General features: G+C 41.6%; 1 protein-coding gene across 1 annotated transcript in view; it reads right to left on the bottom strand.

The window, feature by feature from the left end:
- The window catches only part of elp1 (elongator acetyltransferase complex subunit 1), a 28,127-nt gene extending 15,341 nt beyond the window's left edge, over positions 1 to 12,786 (bottom strand). Inside the window, exons 1-17 of the mRNA XM_080416950.1 lie at positions 12,686 to 12,786; positions 11,551 to 11,724; positions 10,622 to 10,774; positions 10,225 to 10,306; positions 10,012 to 10,092; positions 8,436 to 8,521; positions 7,171 to 7,361; positions 6,632 to 6,755; positions 6,176 to 6,269; positions 5,443 to 5,673; positions 5,002 to 5,175; positions 4,676 to 4,757; positions 4,393 to 4,554; positions 3,334 to 3,440; positions 2,933 to 3,036; positions 2,074 to 2,127; positions 1,368 to 1,473 (exon numbers count right to left, since the gene is read on the bottom strand). Of these exons, the coding sequence (XP_080273076.1) occupies positions 1,368 to 1,473; positions 2,074 to 2,127; positions 2,933 to 3,036; positions 3,334 to 3,440; positions 4,393 to 4,554; positions 4,676 to 4,757; positions 5,002 to 5,175; positions 5,443 to 5,673; positions 6,176 to 6,269; positions 6,632 to 6,755; positions 7,171 to 7,361; positions 8,436 to 8,521; positions 10,012 to 10,092; positions 10,225 to 10,306; positions 10,622 to 10,774; positions 11,551 to 11,700 (1,981 nt within the window). The 5' untranslated portion in view covers positions 11,701 to 11,724; positions 12,686 to 12,786. The remainder of the gene's footprint in view (positions 1 to 1,367; positions 1,474 to 2,073; positions 2,128 to 2,932; positions 3,037 to 3,333; positions 3,441 to 4,392; positions 4,555 to 4,675; positions 4,758 to 5,001; positions 5,176 to 5,442; positions 5,674 to 6,175; positions 6,270 to 6,631; positions 6,756 to 7,170; positions 7,362 to 8,435; positions 8,522 to 10,011; positions 10,093 to 10,224; positions 10,307 to 10,621; positions 10,775 to 11,550; positions 11,725 to 12,685) is intronic.
- Positions 12,787 to 13,936: the final 1,150 nt, after the last annotated feature.

Genomic DNA, 13,936 nt, shown 5'->3' with positions numbered 1-13,936 from the left:
CTCTGATGTCACTCCCCATCTCTCTCTCCCCATTTCCTGTCAGCCTACTGTCCTATCGAATAAAGGCATAAAAAGCCCAAAAGAGAAAAAGAAAATTCTTGAAATGTATAATGTGATATGTCCACCAGTGGCTTCTTGTATTTAGTGCCACAGGGACCTTTCTGGCAGTGTCATAAAGTTTGACCTAAGATCCTGTAATGTGATCACTGCTATATGACGCACATATCTTCTTGGCATTGTACTGTAGAATCTGACATGCAATAAACAAAATACATATAGAGTCCTTCCTGCTTTTTATACAGTAGATGGTCCCTTATATTGTGCACTCTATATTTATGCCTCTATGGCTGCCTTTTAACCTTGCAATAGTGTTATATCGTGAGTGTTTGTAGGGGTGTCATATCTGCAACCAGCAGGCCCCTATTACTTTTACATTATGAGTTTTGCGAGTCAGAGATGCAGTTGTTCCCATGTACGGTATCTACTATCTAGTCTGTTTTGTTTTGGCCCTTAAAGTATTTCTACCAGTTTTTAAACTGAAATGTATAAAATGTTTTGAAATCCATTTGGCCCGGTTTAACAAGCCATGGGTGGCGTAAACCACAATTCAATTCACAAACTTTTAACCAAAAAGGTATACTCATGAAATAAACATGTGCAATAATATGAGTGTGAGACTATGTATTCTTCTAAAAGTTGGAAAAACTTTTAAAGAGAAATTAGAAGTGATGAAACAACAATATGAGCAGATAAGCTGGGAAGTGGAATGCTATAAAATTGAAAGTGACAAATTAATTGATCTTTGTGGAGTTCTTTCTCCTGACTGGATACAATTGGTGACCTGGACCTAATATGTATTTTCTGTATACTAAAGAGCTGGAGAGGACTAATATAAAAGACGTGTTTTGCAAAAACGTCCTCCTGGTGGTGCTATAATAGGTCAATGTGAAAAGGGTGGCAGTTCTTCCGCAGCCTATAGAATGTGCGTGCAAAGTTTCACGGCAATCGGACGCCGCGGACTCCTGCAAACTTTAGATGGCAATCTTAGCCAATCAGGATGGAATATGAAAAATGTGATCCGTCTTGATCACATGACTAATAGAGATACTGCGTACCTATAACAGGCCGGTAAGAAACATTTGGGGCAGAGGTTCTGCTCTGGCATCCAGTGAGTGTGTGTGCACAGTTTCACGTGGATCTGGCCAACAGTGCCGGAGATTAGCTGTTCACAGACGGACGGACGGACGGACGGATGGACAGGGGGCAAAACATAGACTCGGTAGAGCCTTCGGCCTGGCGGAGACAAAAATCCTGGGGAGAACCCTGAGAGACGTGTGTGTGTGTGTGTGTGCTGGACTGTGTCCTACCTTTAACTGTGAGCATACTCAGTTGGAGGCAGCGGCAGGTGTGCGAGTGTGTGGTGAGCAGGAGAAAATCATCGTAAACCACAAAGGAGGAAACATTAGAGGCCACCTGAGGAGAAACCAGATACATCTATTCAGTTAGTCCCAAAACCACAGTCGCACGCTGACAATTAAAATAGTAGTGAGTTGCTTACAGTATGTTTGTGACTAACAAGAAAAACAATTATGTTGTTTTATCGCCACGTCGTTTTGCGTTCTATATGTACTCATGGCAGTTTAATTCATGTGAATTAGTCACACAAAAGACACACTACCTGTGTGTATAAAGTGGTGCTCTTGCACTCCCTCAACGTACTGTTGCTGTATTTTGATTCAAGCATATCTTGTTAATGGTCTAAAAATGCAGCTTCTAAACATACAAGGCCACTACAGTCTGCAGTTGTAATGGGACAACTTCTACAGTAATTACTACGCCCAAAAATTTATCATCCTAATAAGATAACAAGTTCAATGAGTCAACATTAGCAAACTTTTAGCCGGTGACGTGCGCGCACACACACACACACACACACACACACACACTGTAGATTAACTTACAGGTATTTCTTATGTTGTTTGTGCTGTAATTTTAACGTTTCAAATTTTCACATTCTAAGCTGAGAGATAGTTCTTCTATATTACACCATCTGTGTTCATACTGTATTCATACCTCAGCGTCACCAACGTATAGGTGGGATCTGTCTGTGAGGCCCAGCAAATGTTCCTGTGGACATTATGGACATGGAGACATAGCAAAGTGCATTATGAACATAGAGAAATATGGAAGAAGCAGTATTGATAATAAAATGCATAATTCTTATTCTTAAAATATTCTCATCGGTGAAGTCTTCCCAGAACACCTTCAACGATGGTAAGTTTCACAATTATGCAGGGGTGGTACAGAGCATATCCACTTTCAATCAACTCCCGCCATGTTAATCAATGAGAATGTGTATGTAATGCACACATGTGGAGCGGATACGAGCTGGAGGAGCTGACACTGTTTCCAACCTCGAGTCTATTCTTTTTGTGACCCACCCACATTTTACACAGAACTGCACAGTAGTAGTAGGTCGCAAGTAAGTAAGCAGCAGTAAGTAAGTAGAAATACACTGCAGATGTATTTATTAGCATTATGCCACCAAAATAGCTGTTCAACTTTCATGCAATGAATACTTTTGGTTAGAGGTAACCACTTTCACCGTGTCATACAGTAGATCCCACATGGTATATCCTTACACCGGTGTAGGCGTGTGCACCGTATGACATTAATACGACCACCCACCGCACCAAGCCTAGATTCTATCCCCTAAAGAACAGTTGTGTATATGGAGGGCATAGTGTGTGCAGGTTTCACTCAAAGGAAACTCTCATTCAGAGGGGTTTCACAAATTAGTTATTCCTTCTCTGGTTGCAGTTCAGTTCTCATGTAGTGAAATGAAAACTGGTGTTGTCTTTGTCCCCTGTGGCACATGATTGGACACCATTGCTCCCGAGGAGACTTATAACTGTGAAGCGCTCCTATCTACCTGACCACCAATGCTGCAGAGAGCCATCTGCACACAGGAAACAGGGAAATTGATCCTGCAGCCACTGGAATCCAGCCACTCCTCCACTGTGAGCTCAAGAGAATCTAGACACAGGCAAGAGTCTTTGTTTTACAGGCTTATACAGATTGTTTTGAATTGTGTTTTACTGCTGAACTTAAAACAAAAATAGCTTCTTTATAGCTTAGGAAAGCTGGGAAGTCTTTGAAATCCAGAGACAGGTACAGTTACAATGACCTTTTCCATTATATTAATACGTGCATTAGTCTACTGGAAATTGTTGATAAGCACGCAGTAATACTCTTTGTCTAATATGCATAATAAAGAATTACCTCTAGCACTAGTAGAAGAACTGATTGACTGAAAAAGTAGTTGTGACTGACCCCAGAGCAGCTTCCTGGTTTGTCCATCTTCTAGTTGCAGGGCAACAGTGCTGGTCTGGGAGCTGTATGACATGCTGATCACAACCCCTTCCACCTCCACCTGGGACCTGGATACAGACAAGTCAAATCTAACTTTATTTGGAGACCATATTTCATATATTTTTGATGTTTTCTTCTTTTTGTAAGCCATGGCGGGCCAGAATATAATGAATGGCTAATTCAAGAACTGGATCTTGTGACTTTTAATAACTATATTGTTATAAAAGTTAATAAATAACGATTTTGTGTGGTATAACGGCATACTGATAGAACTGCATGTGTAATTAAATGTTACAGGGGAAGATAGAAATGCTTATGGTATATACTGTAATAATATTGAATCATTGAATGTGGCATGAGGTTATGTAGTTCATTAAAAGGTGAATAATAAAGTTTTATCTGGAACCAGACAGTCATACTCCTTTTTGAACAGAGAACAGCAGCTCTTTCATAGAACAGGAGCTCTTTCATTGCTCAAGGTCTCTTCATACAGAGAGAAATGGTGTATTAGTTAAGACGTTCAAAACTCAATTACAGCATTTGTAGATTATTTAAAAAAATCACACCCAGTGTGAAGTGAGCGGTGCTATTTATGAGTTATTAATTTCATCATGCATCTCGGTAGCCAATCACAGCACGTCCTGCGAAGTGACGTGCTTACATTTTTTACATTATTATTAATTTCATCATGCGTCTCGCTAGCCAATCACAGCACGTCTGCGAAGTTTGAAGTTAATTTCATCATGTGTCTCGCTAGCCAATCACAGTACGTCCTGCGGAGCTTAGCCAATGGGCGTGTTTTCCACAGCATGGCGTCACAGCGAAAGACACATTTTCGTGACGGAAAGAAAAACTTTCACCACGGATGGGTCCTAAACCCACTTATAGGAGCGGTTACACCGCTCAAAAATGCATAGTCGGAATACATTCGACTCCCCAACAGCCCTACTGCAATAGTAACCCACTACACTATGAGTGTGCATACATGCACTTCATAGTTTGTCATGCAGCATTACTGACCTGCTGCTGAGTGTGGGTGGGGAGCTGTGGTCCTGTACAGGGCTGAGGAGGGACAGTGTGGAGGTAGCAGGCAACAGCCCAGCACTCAGCCCAAGAAACACATCCTCCTTCAACCACAACAGCTGTCTCAAAGCCAGGGGCTCCTCCTGAGTCACTGTAACACTGGAGCAACACGTAAACAACAGTGACACAGATACTGTTAAGTGTTTGTTTCAACAAGGCTATTATGTTAGTGGTTACATCGATTCACTGTTATTAAAATAAATTAAGTTACGTTTGTTACCTGTATGTTGTGTGTAGGACCAGGGGGTTGGACACTACTCTGAACGCTCCTGATGTCGTCTTATGGGATTGTCCTCCAGACTCTGGGTAGAGGGAGAGTAATCAGTACCAAACAAATAGAAAGAAAACTAAATAAGAACACAGTTGTAACATATGACAACTGACAAAATAACCATGTAAGTACCGGTAATAGTAAAAGAAAACACATAGGGAAGGTGGTTAGATTGTGTGGTAAATAAAATACGGTAACTTTCTGAGTGCAAGGAACCGGCTGTTGCATTGATTCCTTAATTTTTCTCCATGGTCAGTAGAGCCTGGTGAACCTACCTCCTTGGCGGTAGACAGAGATGTGACCATCAGCTGTGAACGCGGCCAACTGATTGGTCTGCTGGGGTTGACAGAGGAAGGTGACCTGGTTGACGGGGCAGGACAGCTGAAGCTCAAATGAACACATGGGAGGAGGAACCACGCACTGACGAAATGTTGTCACCAGGATCTTATCTACGGGTCACATAACATAACATGATTAACTGCTCATGTTGAAGACTGCATTTGTCCTCAGAGATGGTAATGATGATCATTATTATGAATGTGCGGTGTGGATGGAAATGTCATGGAGCAAAGTAGCACATTAACACCATTTACCAGTGCAATGCTGCCAAGGTTTGACTACGAATTAAGTTAAATGTAGCTTGTAGATAGCTTTGTCTATTTTGAAATAAACTAGCCACTGTATCGGTACACCTTTCTCATCTGAACCCCTCTCACCTCCATCGATCACAGCGACGTTGCCGTTGTCCGTGGCATCAAGGCCGAGGCTCCGCTCGGTGGTCCAGCCCCAGTCATAAGTGAGAGTGACCCAGCTGCAGGTCACCACATGGAGCCGTAGGGGCTGCTCTGGGTCCCAGCTGACGCACGCTGGAGCCTTTTGGGGATCTGTGCCAAAGTCCAGGCTCTGCTTGAGGTACCAGTGGTAGTTCCCCACTGTCCACAACTGAACTATTGAGGGAAGAAAGGAGATACATTTTTAAATAAAGGTGTTGTAGACGAGAGGTTAAGAGCCCCATATAAGATGAAGAAATCAACAAAGTGTCCCTGCTAACCTTGGTCAGCTGGCCTAGGCAACGTTCTTGGTTAAGGAGATTAGACTGCATAACCCCCTTTTAAAATTTACCAAAATCTGAAGTTAAAAGTTATATGCTACGGTACACTTGGGTGCAACAAACAATGACTACAAAGTGATATGCATCGACATTGGTAAAGAATACCGTTCAGATCACATACAAACTATTTTTCCCCCCAACTCAGCAGCAATTGTGCTGAGATAGAACATAACAGTGTAGAATAGCATAGAACGAAAGAGAACGTGTTTTGCACATCAAGATAGCTTAGCATTAAAAACATAAGAGTACATGCAGACATACAATACAATGCTCATATATTCCATTAGTTTAGTCAATAGCATCCTTTAGAGATGTGTCAATGCTGGTCATGGCCTTACTGCAGGTGTTGACTTGGCAATCCTTATTTGGAGCCATGTCCTCCAGCCACACAGCCAGAACAGTGGAGTCGCTGTTCCACAACAGCTCCTTCACCTGAAACAGACATACAGCACAAACAACCATTCATTAATAACACATTCACGACACAAATACTCAACTACGAGAAAGCAAAAAAAAAAAAAAAAAATGTATGACTATTTGCAATGGTGTAATGTTGGTCAGGTATGTCACTCATGCCTTTTATTTCACTGTATCAATTTCCATCATCATCAACGTCACCACTTTCACCACTACAATTCTTAAAAATGAATTCAGTTTGTTCAATAAGAGTTTCACAAGAGTCATGCATGGGGTTTCCTTTGATTTTAACACTATAAGAGTGTTAAAGAGAACACCAGCTAAATGCATGAAATATAAACATAAAATAACAGGTGATGTTTTTCGGTCCCACGTGCCTTAGCCTGGTCTTTGTTTAATGGCAGGGTGAAGTCTCCATGTAGAAGGCCGTTCTTTTCCATAAACACCACACTGTGCTTGTTGGGCTGTCGCTGGGTGGACGCAATCAGACTGCCTGATGGTCTGAAACAGAGAGAAATGGTTTAAATGTGGCTTCAGACCAGAGATATACAAGTTATACTTCATAATAATATAATACACTATAATATGCAGTAATGCAAAAGCAACCTTATATCAGGGCTAGGGGAGTTGTTGGCACGACTTGAAGCAAAGTGTCTTAAATGCCTGTAGTTGTGATATAATGATATATTGGCTTTGAGTGTGTTATTGCCATCATTGGTTGCCAATGATTTGCAGCAAGATAGATACACCCATATTTGTAACCAAAAACATTATGTTGCTAACCGAAACCTAGCGTAGGCTAGATTTTGGTTAGCAACATAAAATGTTTGGTTGTCATTAGAATTTCAATGTATTCCAATTCAACCATGTTACAATGTAGCTGCTATTATGGTTTAGTAATTTTTTTCACTCTCACTTCCAACAAAGAGCTTGCTCCAGTCCATTGATGGTTTCGCTGGTGGCCTGCAGGACACACTCTCTGTTCCACACCCTGACCTTCCTCGCGCCGCTCTGAGGACACACAGCGCTCACGGCAAACAGCTGGCCGTCCCCACGCCATGTGACCCTCGGACGGCGATCGTCCCACGGCAATGCCGTCTCCACCTCCTGTAGGTTAGTTGCACATACCAACGATTAGGAGTTGTACGAGTTGTTTATAGGTAGAGGCCAATACACAAGGGAGCTTAGAAAAGAAAGACACAGGTGAAAAGAAAAATGTGCAATGGAATGAGAGTGATTTATTAACCACTCATCCCTACTTGTACTTCGTCGTACAAGGAATAGCAAAAATACATTATCTGCAAGCTCACAACTCCTCGCAGCAAGACACATTGTGAGCTTTTAGATCAGCTAACTTGACTTTTTTTTTTTTTAATAGGGATGCCAGGGATCATGCACGCTGGGCAAGACCTGGGATGTTGGTTGTCTAGGAAGTTGGCAACCGGAAATGGTTGAATTTGGCGGAAGTACCGCCCAAGGAAATGACGTTGATGCTTTACAAATCTGTTAACATTCTCCGTGAATGAAACGAGTGTTGTGATTGGCCAAAAAATATCGTTTCCGGGGGAAACGGAAATCCTATCCACTCAGGACTTCCTAGAGACTCGCTGCTTTAGGTCTGACATCTGTGTCATTTTTTTATTTGAGCTAAAAAGCATTATTTTACACTTTGGCTATTCAAAGATAGCAGATCTACAAGCTCATAGCGTGGCACCGAGTGCCGCGCTACAACTTGTAGATCTGCTATTTTTGAAAAATCGTGAAAATGTGTGAAAATCTTTGAATATATATTCTTTAAAAGCAAACACTTTAACTCAAATCTTTGCTTCTGGGGGTCCCTGGAACAAAATATTTTGAGATGGGGGTCTGCGGCCAAATACATATACATTTTGGGGTCCTTGACATGAAAAAGATTGAGAACCACTGACATAGTAAGATAAGTTTTTTCAAAAAACAATTAGGATTTAGATTCAGCCTCAGATTCAGCATCAGCCTCAGGTCTTATGGGTTAAAAATGTGGCTGTATTCATGTCCTTTTGCTGCTCAGCAAAGCCCTCTGACAAACTGTGTGAGACAGACAGGCAGAAGTGCAGAGATGAGTCAAGTTATGACTCGTAGAAATAGCTAGTAGAATAAATGAACAGGAGAGAGACAGGAATGAGACTGGCATTTAATACCAACCAAAGACTTCTTTTGGGCCGCCTGCTTCCCCTCCGAACCGTGGAACTGGGTCTCTTTTTTACCCCAGCCCACTGTGATGAACTTTCCTTCAAAATAGGAACACACACACATAATAATGTCATATGCATGCATATCAATATTGCGACATGAGACTATATCGTCTGGGATTCTGGATATTGTAATATCATATTATGGTGTTGTCTTTTCCTGGTTTTAATCACATTAGCCCTAATTTATACTTTCAGTGAGCTTGTAGATCTGCTGTTTTCGCAATTTTCTAAACACACAAAGATTTATTTTAACACATTATCATCACAACACATTATTATCATCACAATATCGATACTTGATTTTGTTCATATCGCCCAGCCCTAGTATGAAGTTGAACTCAGTTCTACCTCCACACAGGTGTTTGATCATCCATTTGTTCATTACAATTAACCACTTGATCCCCAATATCCATATTCTAGGGGGAACATTAGCCCTGGTTCAGAGCGTTAGTGAGTTCCCTCTAACGCCCTGGAAGACCCCTCGCTCTGCGCTTGTACAAGGAATTCCACTGCCCTGCGAGTGCTCAAGAGTAGTGAAAATAAACAACCATTTCGCTACTCACCGAAGCAAAGGCTGCTTTGTGTTGTTGAAAGTCTCGGAACTGGGAAGCCTCTCAGCACCCCACCTACTCTGTAAAATACGCTTTTTGGGCAGAAAATTAAATGTGTCAGCAAGACGGAAATACATTTTATTTACTCCACAGTGCCCTCTACAGATCTGGAGGATTTGAACTTACCATTAACCACAATCTGTAGAGGGCACTGTGGAGAGTAAATAAAAATAATTTCCGTCTCGCTGACATATTTTATTTTCTGCCCCAAAAGCGTATTTTACAGAGTAGGTGGGGTGCTGAGAGGCTTCCCAGTTCCGAGACTTTCAACAACACAAAACAGCCTTTGCTTCGGTGAGTAGCGAAATGGTTGTTTATTTTCACTACTCTTGAGCACTCGCAGGGCAGTGGAATTCCTTGTACAAGCGCAGAGCGAGGGGTCTTCCAGGGCGTTAGAGGGAACTCACTAACGCTCTGAACCAGGGCTAGGGGAACATTAGCCAAAAATAGCCGATCTACAAGCTCACAACGCGTCCCGAGCTTATAGATCAGCTATTTTTTAGCAAAGAGATTTGGTGTAGACGGAAAAATGCTGTCCAAGTGCAGAGTCAACTTGTGTCCAGTTTACCGAGTCTAGAGGGTTGAAGTGGTTAAGTGATAAGATTCTTGAAGTATCCGACTACGTTTCAGTAATTCCTACCAACCACAGGTTCTTTCAGAGGAATACGTTCATCTTTATAGACTCTCGTGATAGTAGGTAGTATGTCCCAAACATTTCAAGTCACGTTCACTATTGTATAACCCAAACTACTATGGAATAGGACCGCAACTGATGGCTAATTGATTACCTGTGACTGACAGAATAGAACTCACCGCTTAAAACCAAAATGTACCTGCCTGTAGCTGACGGCAATATGCTACCCATATAATAGTACATCAGCATCTCTCTTCTCTAGACCACATACTGTGACCTACCTGCACCAAAGTCATCCTGGTGGATTCCGACCTCTGTGATTGGCTCAAAGTCCTTCGTCATCATTATGACGGTCTCCTGACCTGGGGAGTTAAGAAAAAGACTAATATACTTTGCAGTAGTGTTGTACTAACCCTCATAATGGTTACATATGTTGGTATAGAGGGTAATACAGTAATTATAGGGTAATATAGGTACTTCGGTTAAAAACTCACCAGTAGTGAGCGTAACTAGTTCCTCATCAGGACTCCAAGTCATGGAAGTCAGACCACTGTCCACACTGCCAACACACTCCAACTGTGGGAAACACACACACACACACACACACGCACGCACACACACACACACACACACACACGTTTGCAGCAATTACACCTGCAAATCTTATCAGCCTCATTCCCCCTCCATGCTGCCCATATAATAGAATGTCACTACAGCACTCCAGTCCTGACTAAAGAAGAGTATACTATTTCTACACTGGGTTTAATGACAACACCATGATCTTGAAGTCACACACACACACGCACACACACAGCCAGAGTCAAAGAATATTCAGCGTTTGGTGAACAGATCTCGATGTTGTCACTGAACACTACAGGAGTAGTTGCCTACCTGGTTTGTAATGAGGTTGTAGAGGATGACATCACCGCTGGCTGTGGCCACACACACAGCCTCTTGCTCAGGCAGGTCCTGGATGCCAACCACTGCCCCGCTACCATCCTCAGGGAGGTAATCCTCTGTTGTTAGCGATATCTCATTCACCACCTGAAAAGGACCAGACAATTGACGAGGTGAGGGGGATTGCTGTGGAGATACAGTACACACTACACACACACACACACACACACACACAGAGCTGTTAAAAGCAGCCTAATCTACTGGACAGCATTGCTGTGTAATTTGCACATTATGTTGCAGACGACAGCAGATAATGTAGGCTATACATGGGCAACTGGCGGCCCGGGGGCCCACATGCGGCCCCCACCTTCACTTAATGCGGCCCGAGGGGTTATTATTGGAATACTGAATTCCAAACATGCAATCATGACCCGCTTTAATTACTTCAGTCTACAGTATATAAGTAGCTTAATGACTAGTATTAAAATTCTATTGTCTTTTTTATGTCCAATGTATTTGTATTTAAGTTCATAAAGTTTGAAATTAAATAAAAATGTTACTTTTCCAATTAAAAAATAGCAACAAAAAAAGATCAGGATTCAAATTCAAAAATAGCAGATCTACAAGCTCAAAACGTGTTGCAGTTGAGCTTGTAGATCGGCTATTTTTGCTACTTTCGAGTGACATAGAAGTAAAGTACGTTAAATACGGCATTGATTTAAGAAAAAAGTTAAAATACGGAGATAAGAGGTGTCTGCCCGACAGTATATGCAATGTGGCCCTCTGGAGTGAGTGTGGAAATATAGTGGCCCTATCCATCATCAAAGTTGCCCTATAAGGCGAGGTTATACATTGTATGTTTCACTGCTCTAAAAAAGTCAGTCGCTAGGTGGAAGCACACATCTCGTTTACCAACAGCTTACCTGGCCGGTTTGCGGGTCAAACTCTGTGATGGAGTATTGAGAGGCTAGCAGTACCGAACCGGTCTCTGCCCGAACCGTGAAGCACAGCGGACTGCCCGGGCCCTGGTGCTCTGCGTTCCGAAGGCTCTTCAGCAACTTGAGGTTCCGCATCTCGCATCCAGGTGTATAGTGTTACTGTAACATGGTTAATACACACATTGTTATATTATCTTGAAGTTGTTCTCTCAGGTCGCCTTGCTTTTACATCAACATGTCATGTTAGTTCCTACCTGCCAGTGTGGATAGGGGGACAGGTAAAGGTGTGGGACAAGCAGTGGTGGAAAAAGTAATCAAATGTTTTTACTTAAGTAAAGAAAAGTATCAATACTGCAATGTAGAAATACTCTGTTACAAGTAAAAGTCTGGAATTCAAAATTTACTTGAGTAAAAGTGCAAGAGTATTGGTATCAAAATGTATTTAAAGTACCAAAAGTAGAAAGTACTCATTATGCACTGCAGAATGTCCCATTTCATAAGTTTTCAAATGTATAAAAGATTTTGAAAATAGCAGATCTACAAGCTCACAATGCGTTGCATCGCGACACATTGTGAGCTTGTAGATCTGCTATTTTCAAATGACCAAAATATATATAGGGCTGAAGTGGTTAATGTATGTAAATAATAATAAAAATCTGCAAAGTAACTAACTAAAGTTTTTAAATAATTGTAGTGGAGTAAAAGTACAATATTTGCCTCTGAGATGTAGTGGAGTAGAAGTTAAAGTACTGAAAATTGGAAATACTCCAGTAAAGTAAAAAATACCTCAACATTGTACTTAATAAGTACAGTACTTGAGTAAATGTACTTGGATACTTTCCACCACTGCTTATCCCCATAGCCCAGAAGGACTGGAGAACGCTACCAAGCTATGAAAATAAGGGTTACATTATCCTAAAAGCTACTAAATAAAGAGTATGTGTGGAACTGTCATCTTTATGGCACGTGTACTGCTCTGTTCTGGCATAGAATCTATAGATTGTTAGCTTCGGATGCTGCTGTTATGATCGTTGAAAAGCTAAAACTGTCCCGTCCTATTCTCGAGACATTAACATATATTATATATTCATATGTTTTGAACCTGTAAAACTCAACCTACCTGCAAGAAGTGACTTGATTTAAGGGACCTGTTGAAATATCCGACTACAGCACCATCCTACATCATCTCACCATCATAACATACACTGCACACATGTTGACCTTTCAACCACACCGAACAGATAGAACACAAACCGCTGTCGCCCTCTGGTGGCACGGAGTAAAAGCATCAATGATTCTTCTGAACTTATTATGATATGCTGGTACTGGTAGGCGGGCAATGGGCACTATTATTTCAGGTCAATATATGTATTTATTTTTGTATTTTGTATTTTATATTTTATTTTACACTTGCCACGCATATACACGTGTGTGTAAATGATTTTAATTACATTTAAGGACCAATATTTCTACAAATTAATGCTAAACCTGTGATATCCATTCATTTCGGGAATGAAGGGTAAATTTAGGTCTGATGATGAGGCTACCGTGCATGTTCAAATCATACTTTACATCATCGCAAACCATTTTTCAAAGCATACATTATGTTTATTTTTTTACATTTAGGGAAAAACAGCGAATTGAACGTTTATAGTGCCCACTAGCGCGTCGAAATAGTGGGCACTATAAACGTTCAATTCGCTGTTTTCCCCCTGCGCCACAAAGTATAATAATGAGAAAGGTTGAAAGCCGCCTGGAATAAACAATTAGAGGCTGGGTTTTTGGAGGGCGTCGAATGATGAGGGCGTTGTTTTATTTGCCTGTGTGGCATCATTCTGGACGGGAGTTCTCCTTAACGCGATGTTACTTTCGCTCCGTTTCCCACACACCCCCGGTAGCGCAGGCTGCGCAGCCTCTCGTCTTTAGTAAAAAATAATAATAAATACACTTTCGCTACTCACCAAAACAAAGACGGTTTTAAGATGTTGAAAGCCTACTTTCCATAGTGGGAACACTCGGATCCCCCCACCTCACGTCTAAAATACACTTTTTGGCCAGAAAAGAAAATATTTCACCAGATGTAAAAATGTTTTAGTCACTCCACTGCGCCCCCTACAGATTTGGTCAATATAATTTTTCTATTGACAAGATCTGTAGGGGGTGCAGTGGAGTAAGTTAACTAAGGAGAACTCCTTTTATATGGACCAGAGCTTATCTCTACTAGATCTACTGGTCTTGTTTCTGCAGCAGCAGACAGTGCGCGGTCTACTGCGCGCATACTTTGCTAGCGCGTTCACGCACACCAAAAGGTATGTTATGGACGCGCGTTCACGCACAACAGGTATGTTATTGGTCACGCCCCTTCGAGGTA

Source organism: Gymnoscopelus braueri (genome assembly GCF_963280865.1).
Source record: "Gymnoscopelus braueri genome assembly, chromosome: 20".
NCBI classification, from domain to species: domain Eukaryota; kingdom Metazoa; phylum Chordata; class Actinopteri; order Myctophiformes; family Myctophidae; genus Gymnoscopelus; species Gymnoscopelus braueri.
Note: the sequence above shows the minus strand (reverse complement) of the source record. Positions and strands in the feature narration are given on the sequence as shown.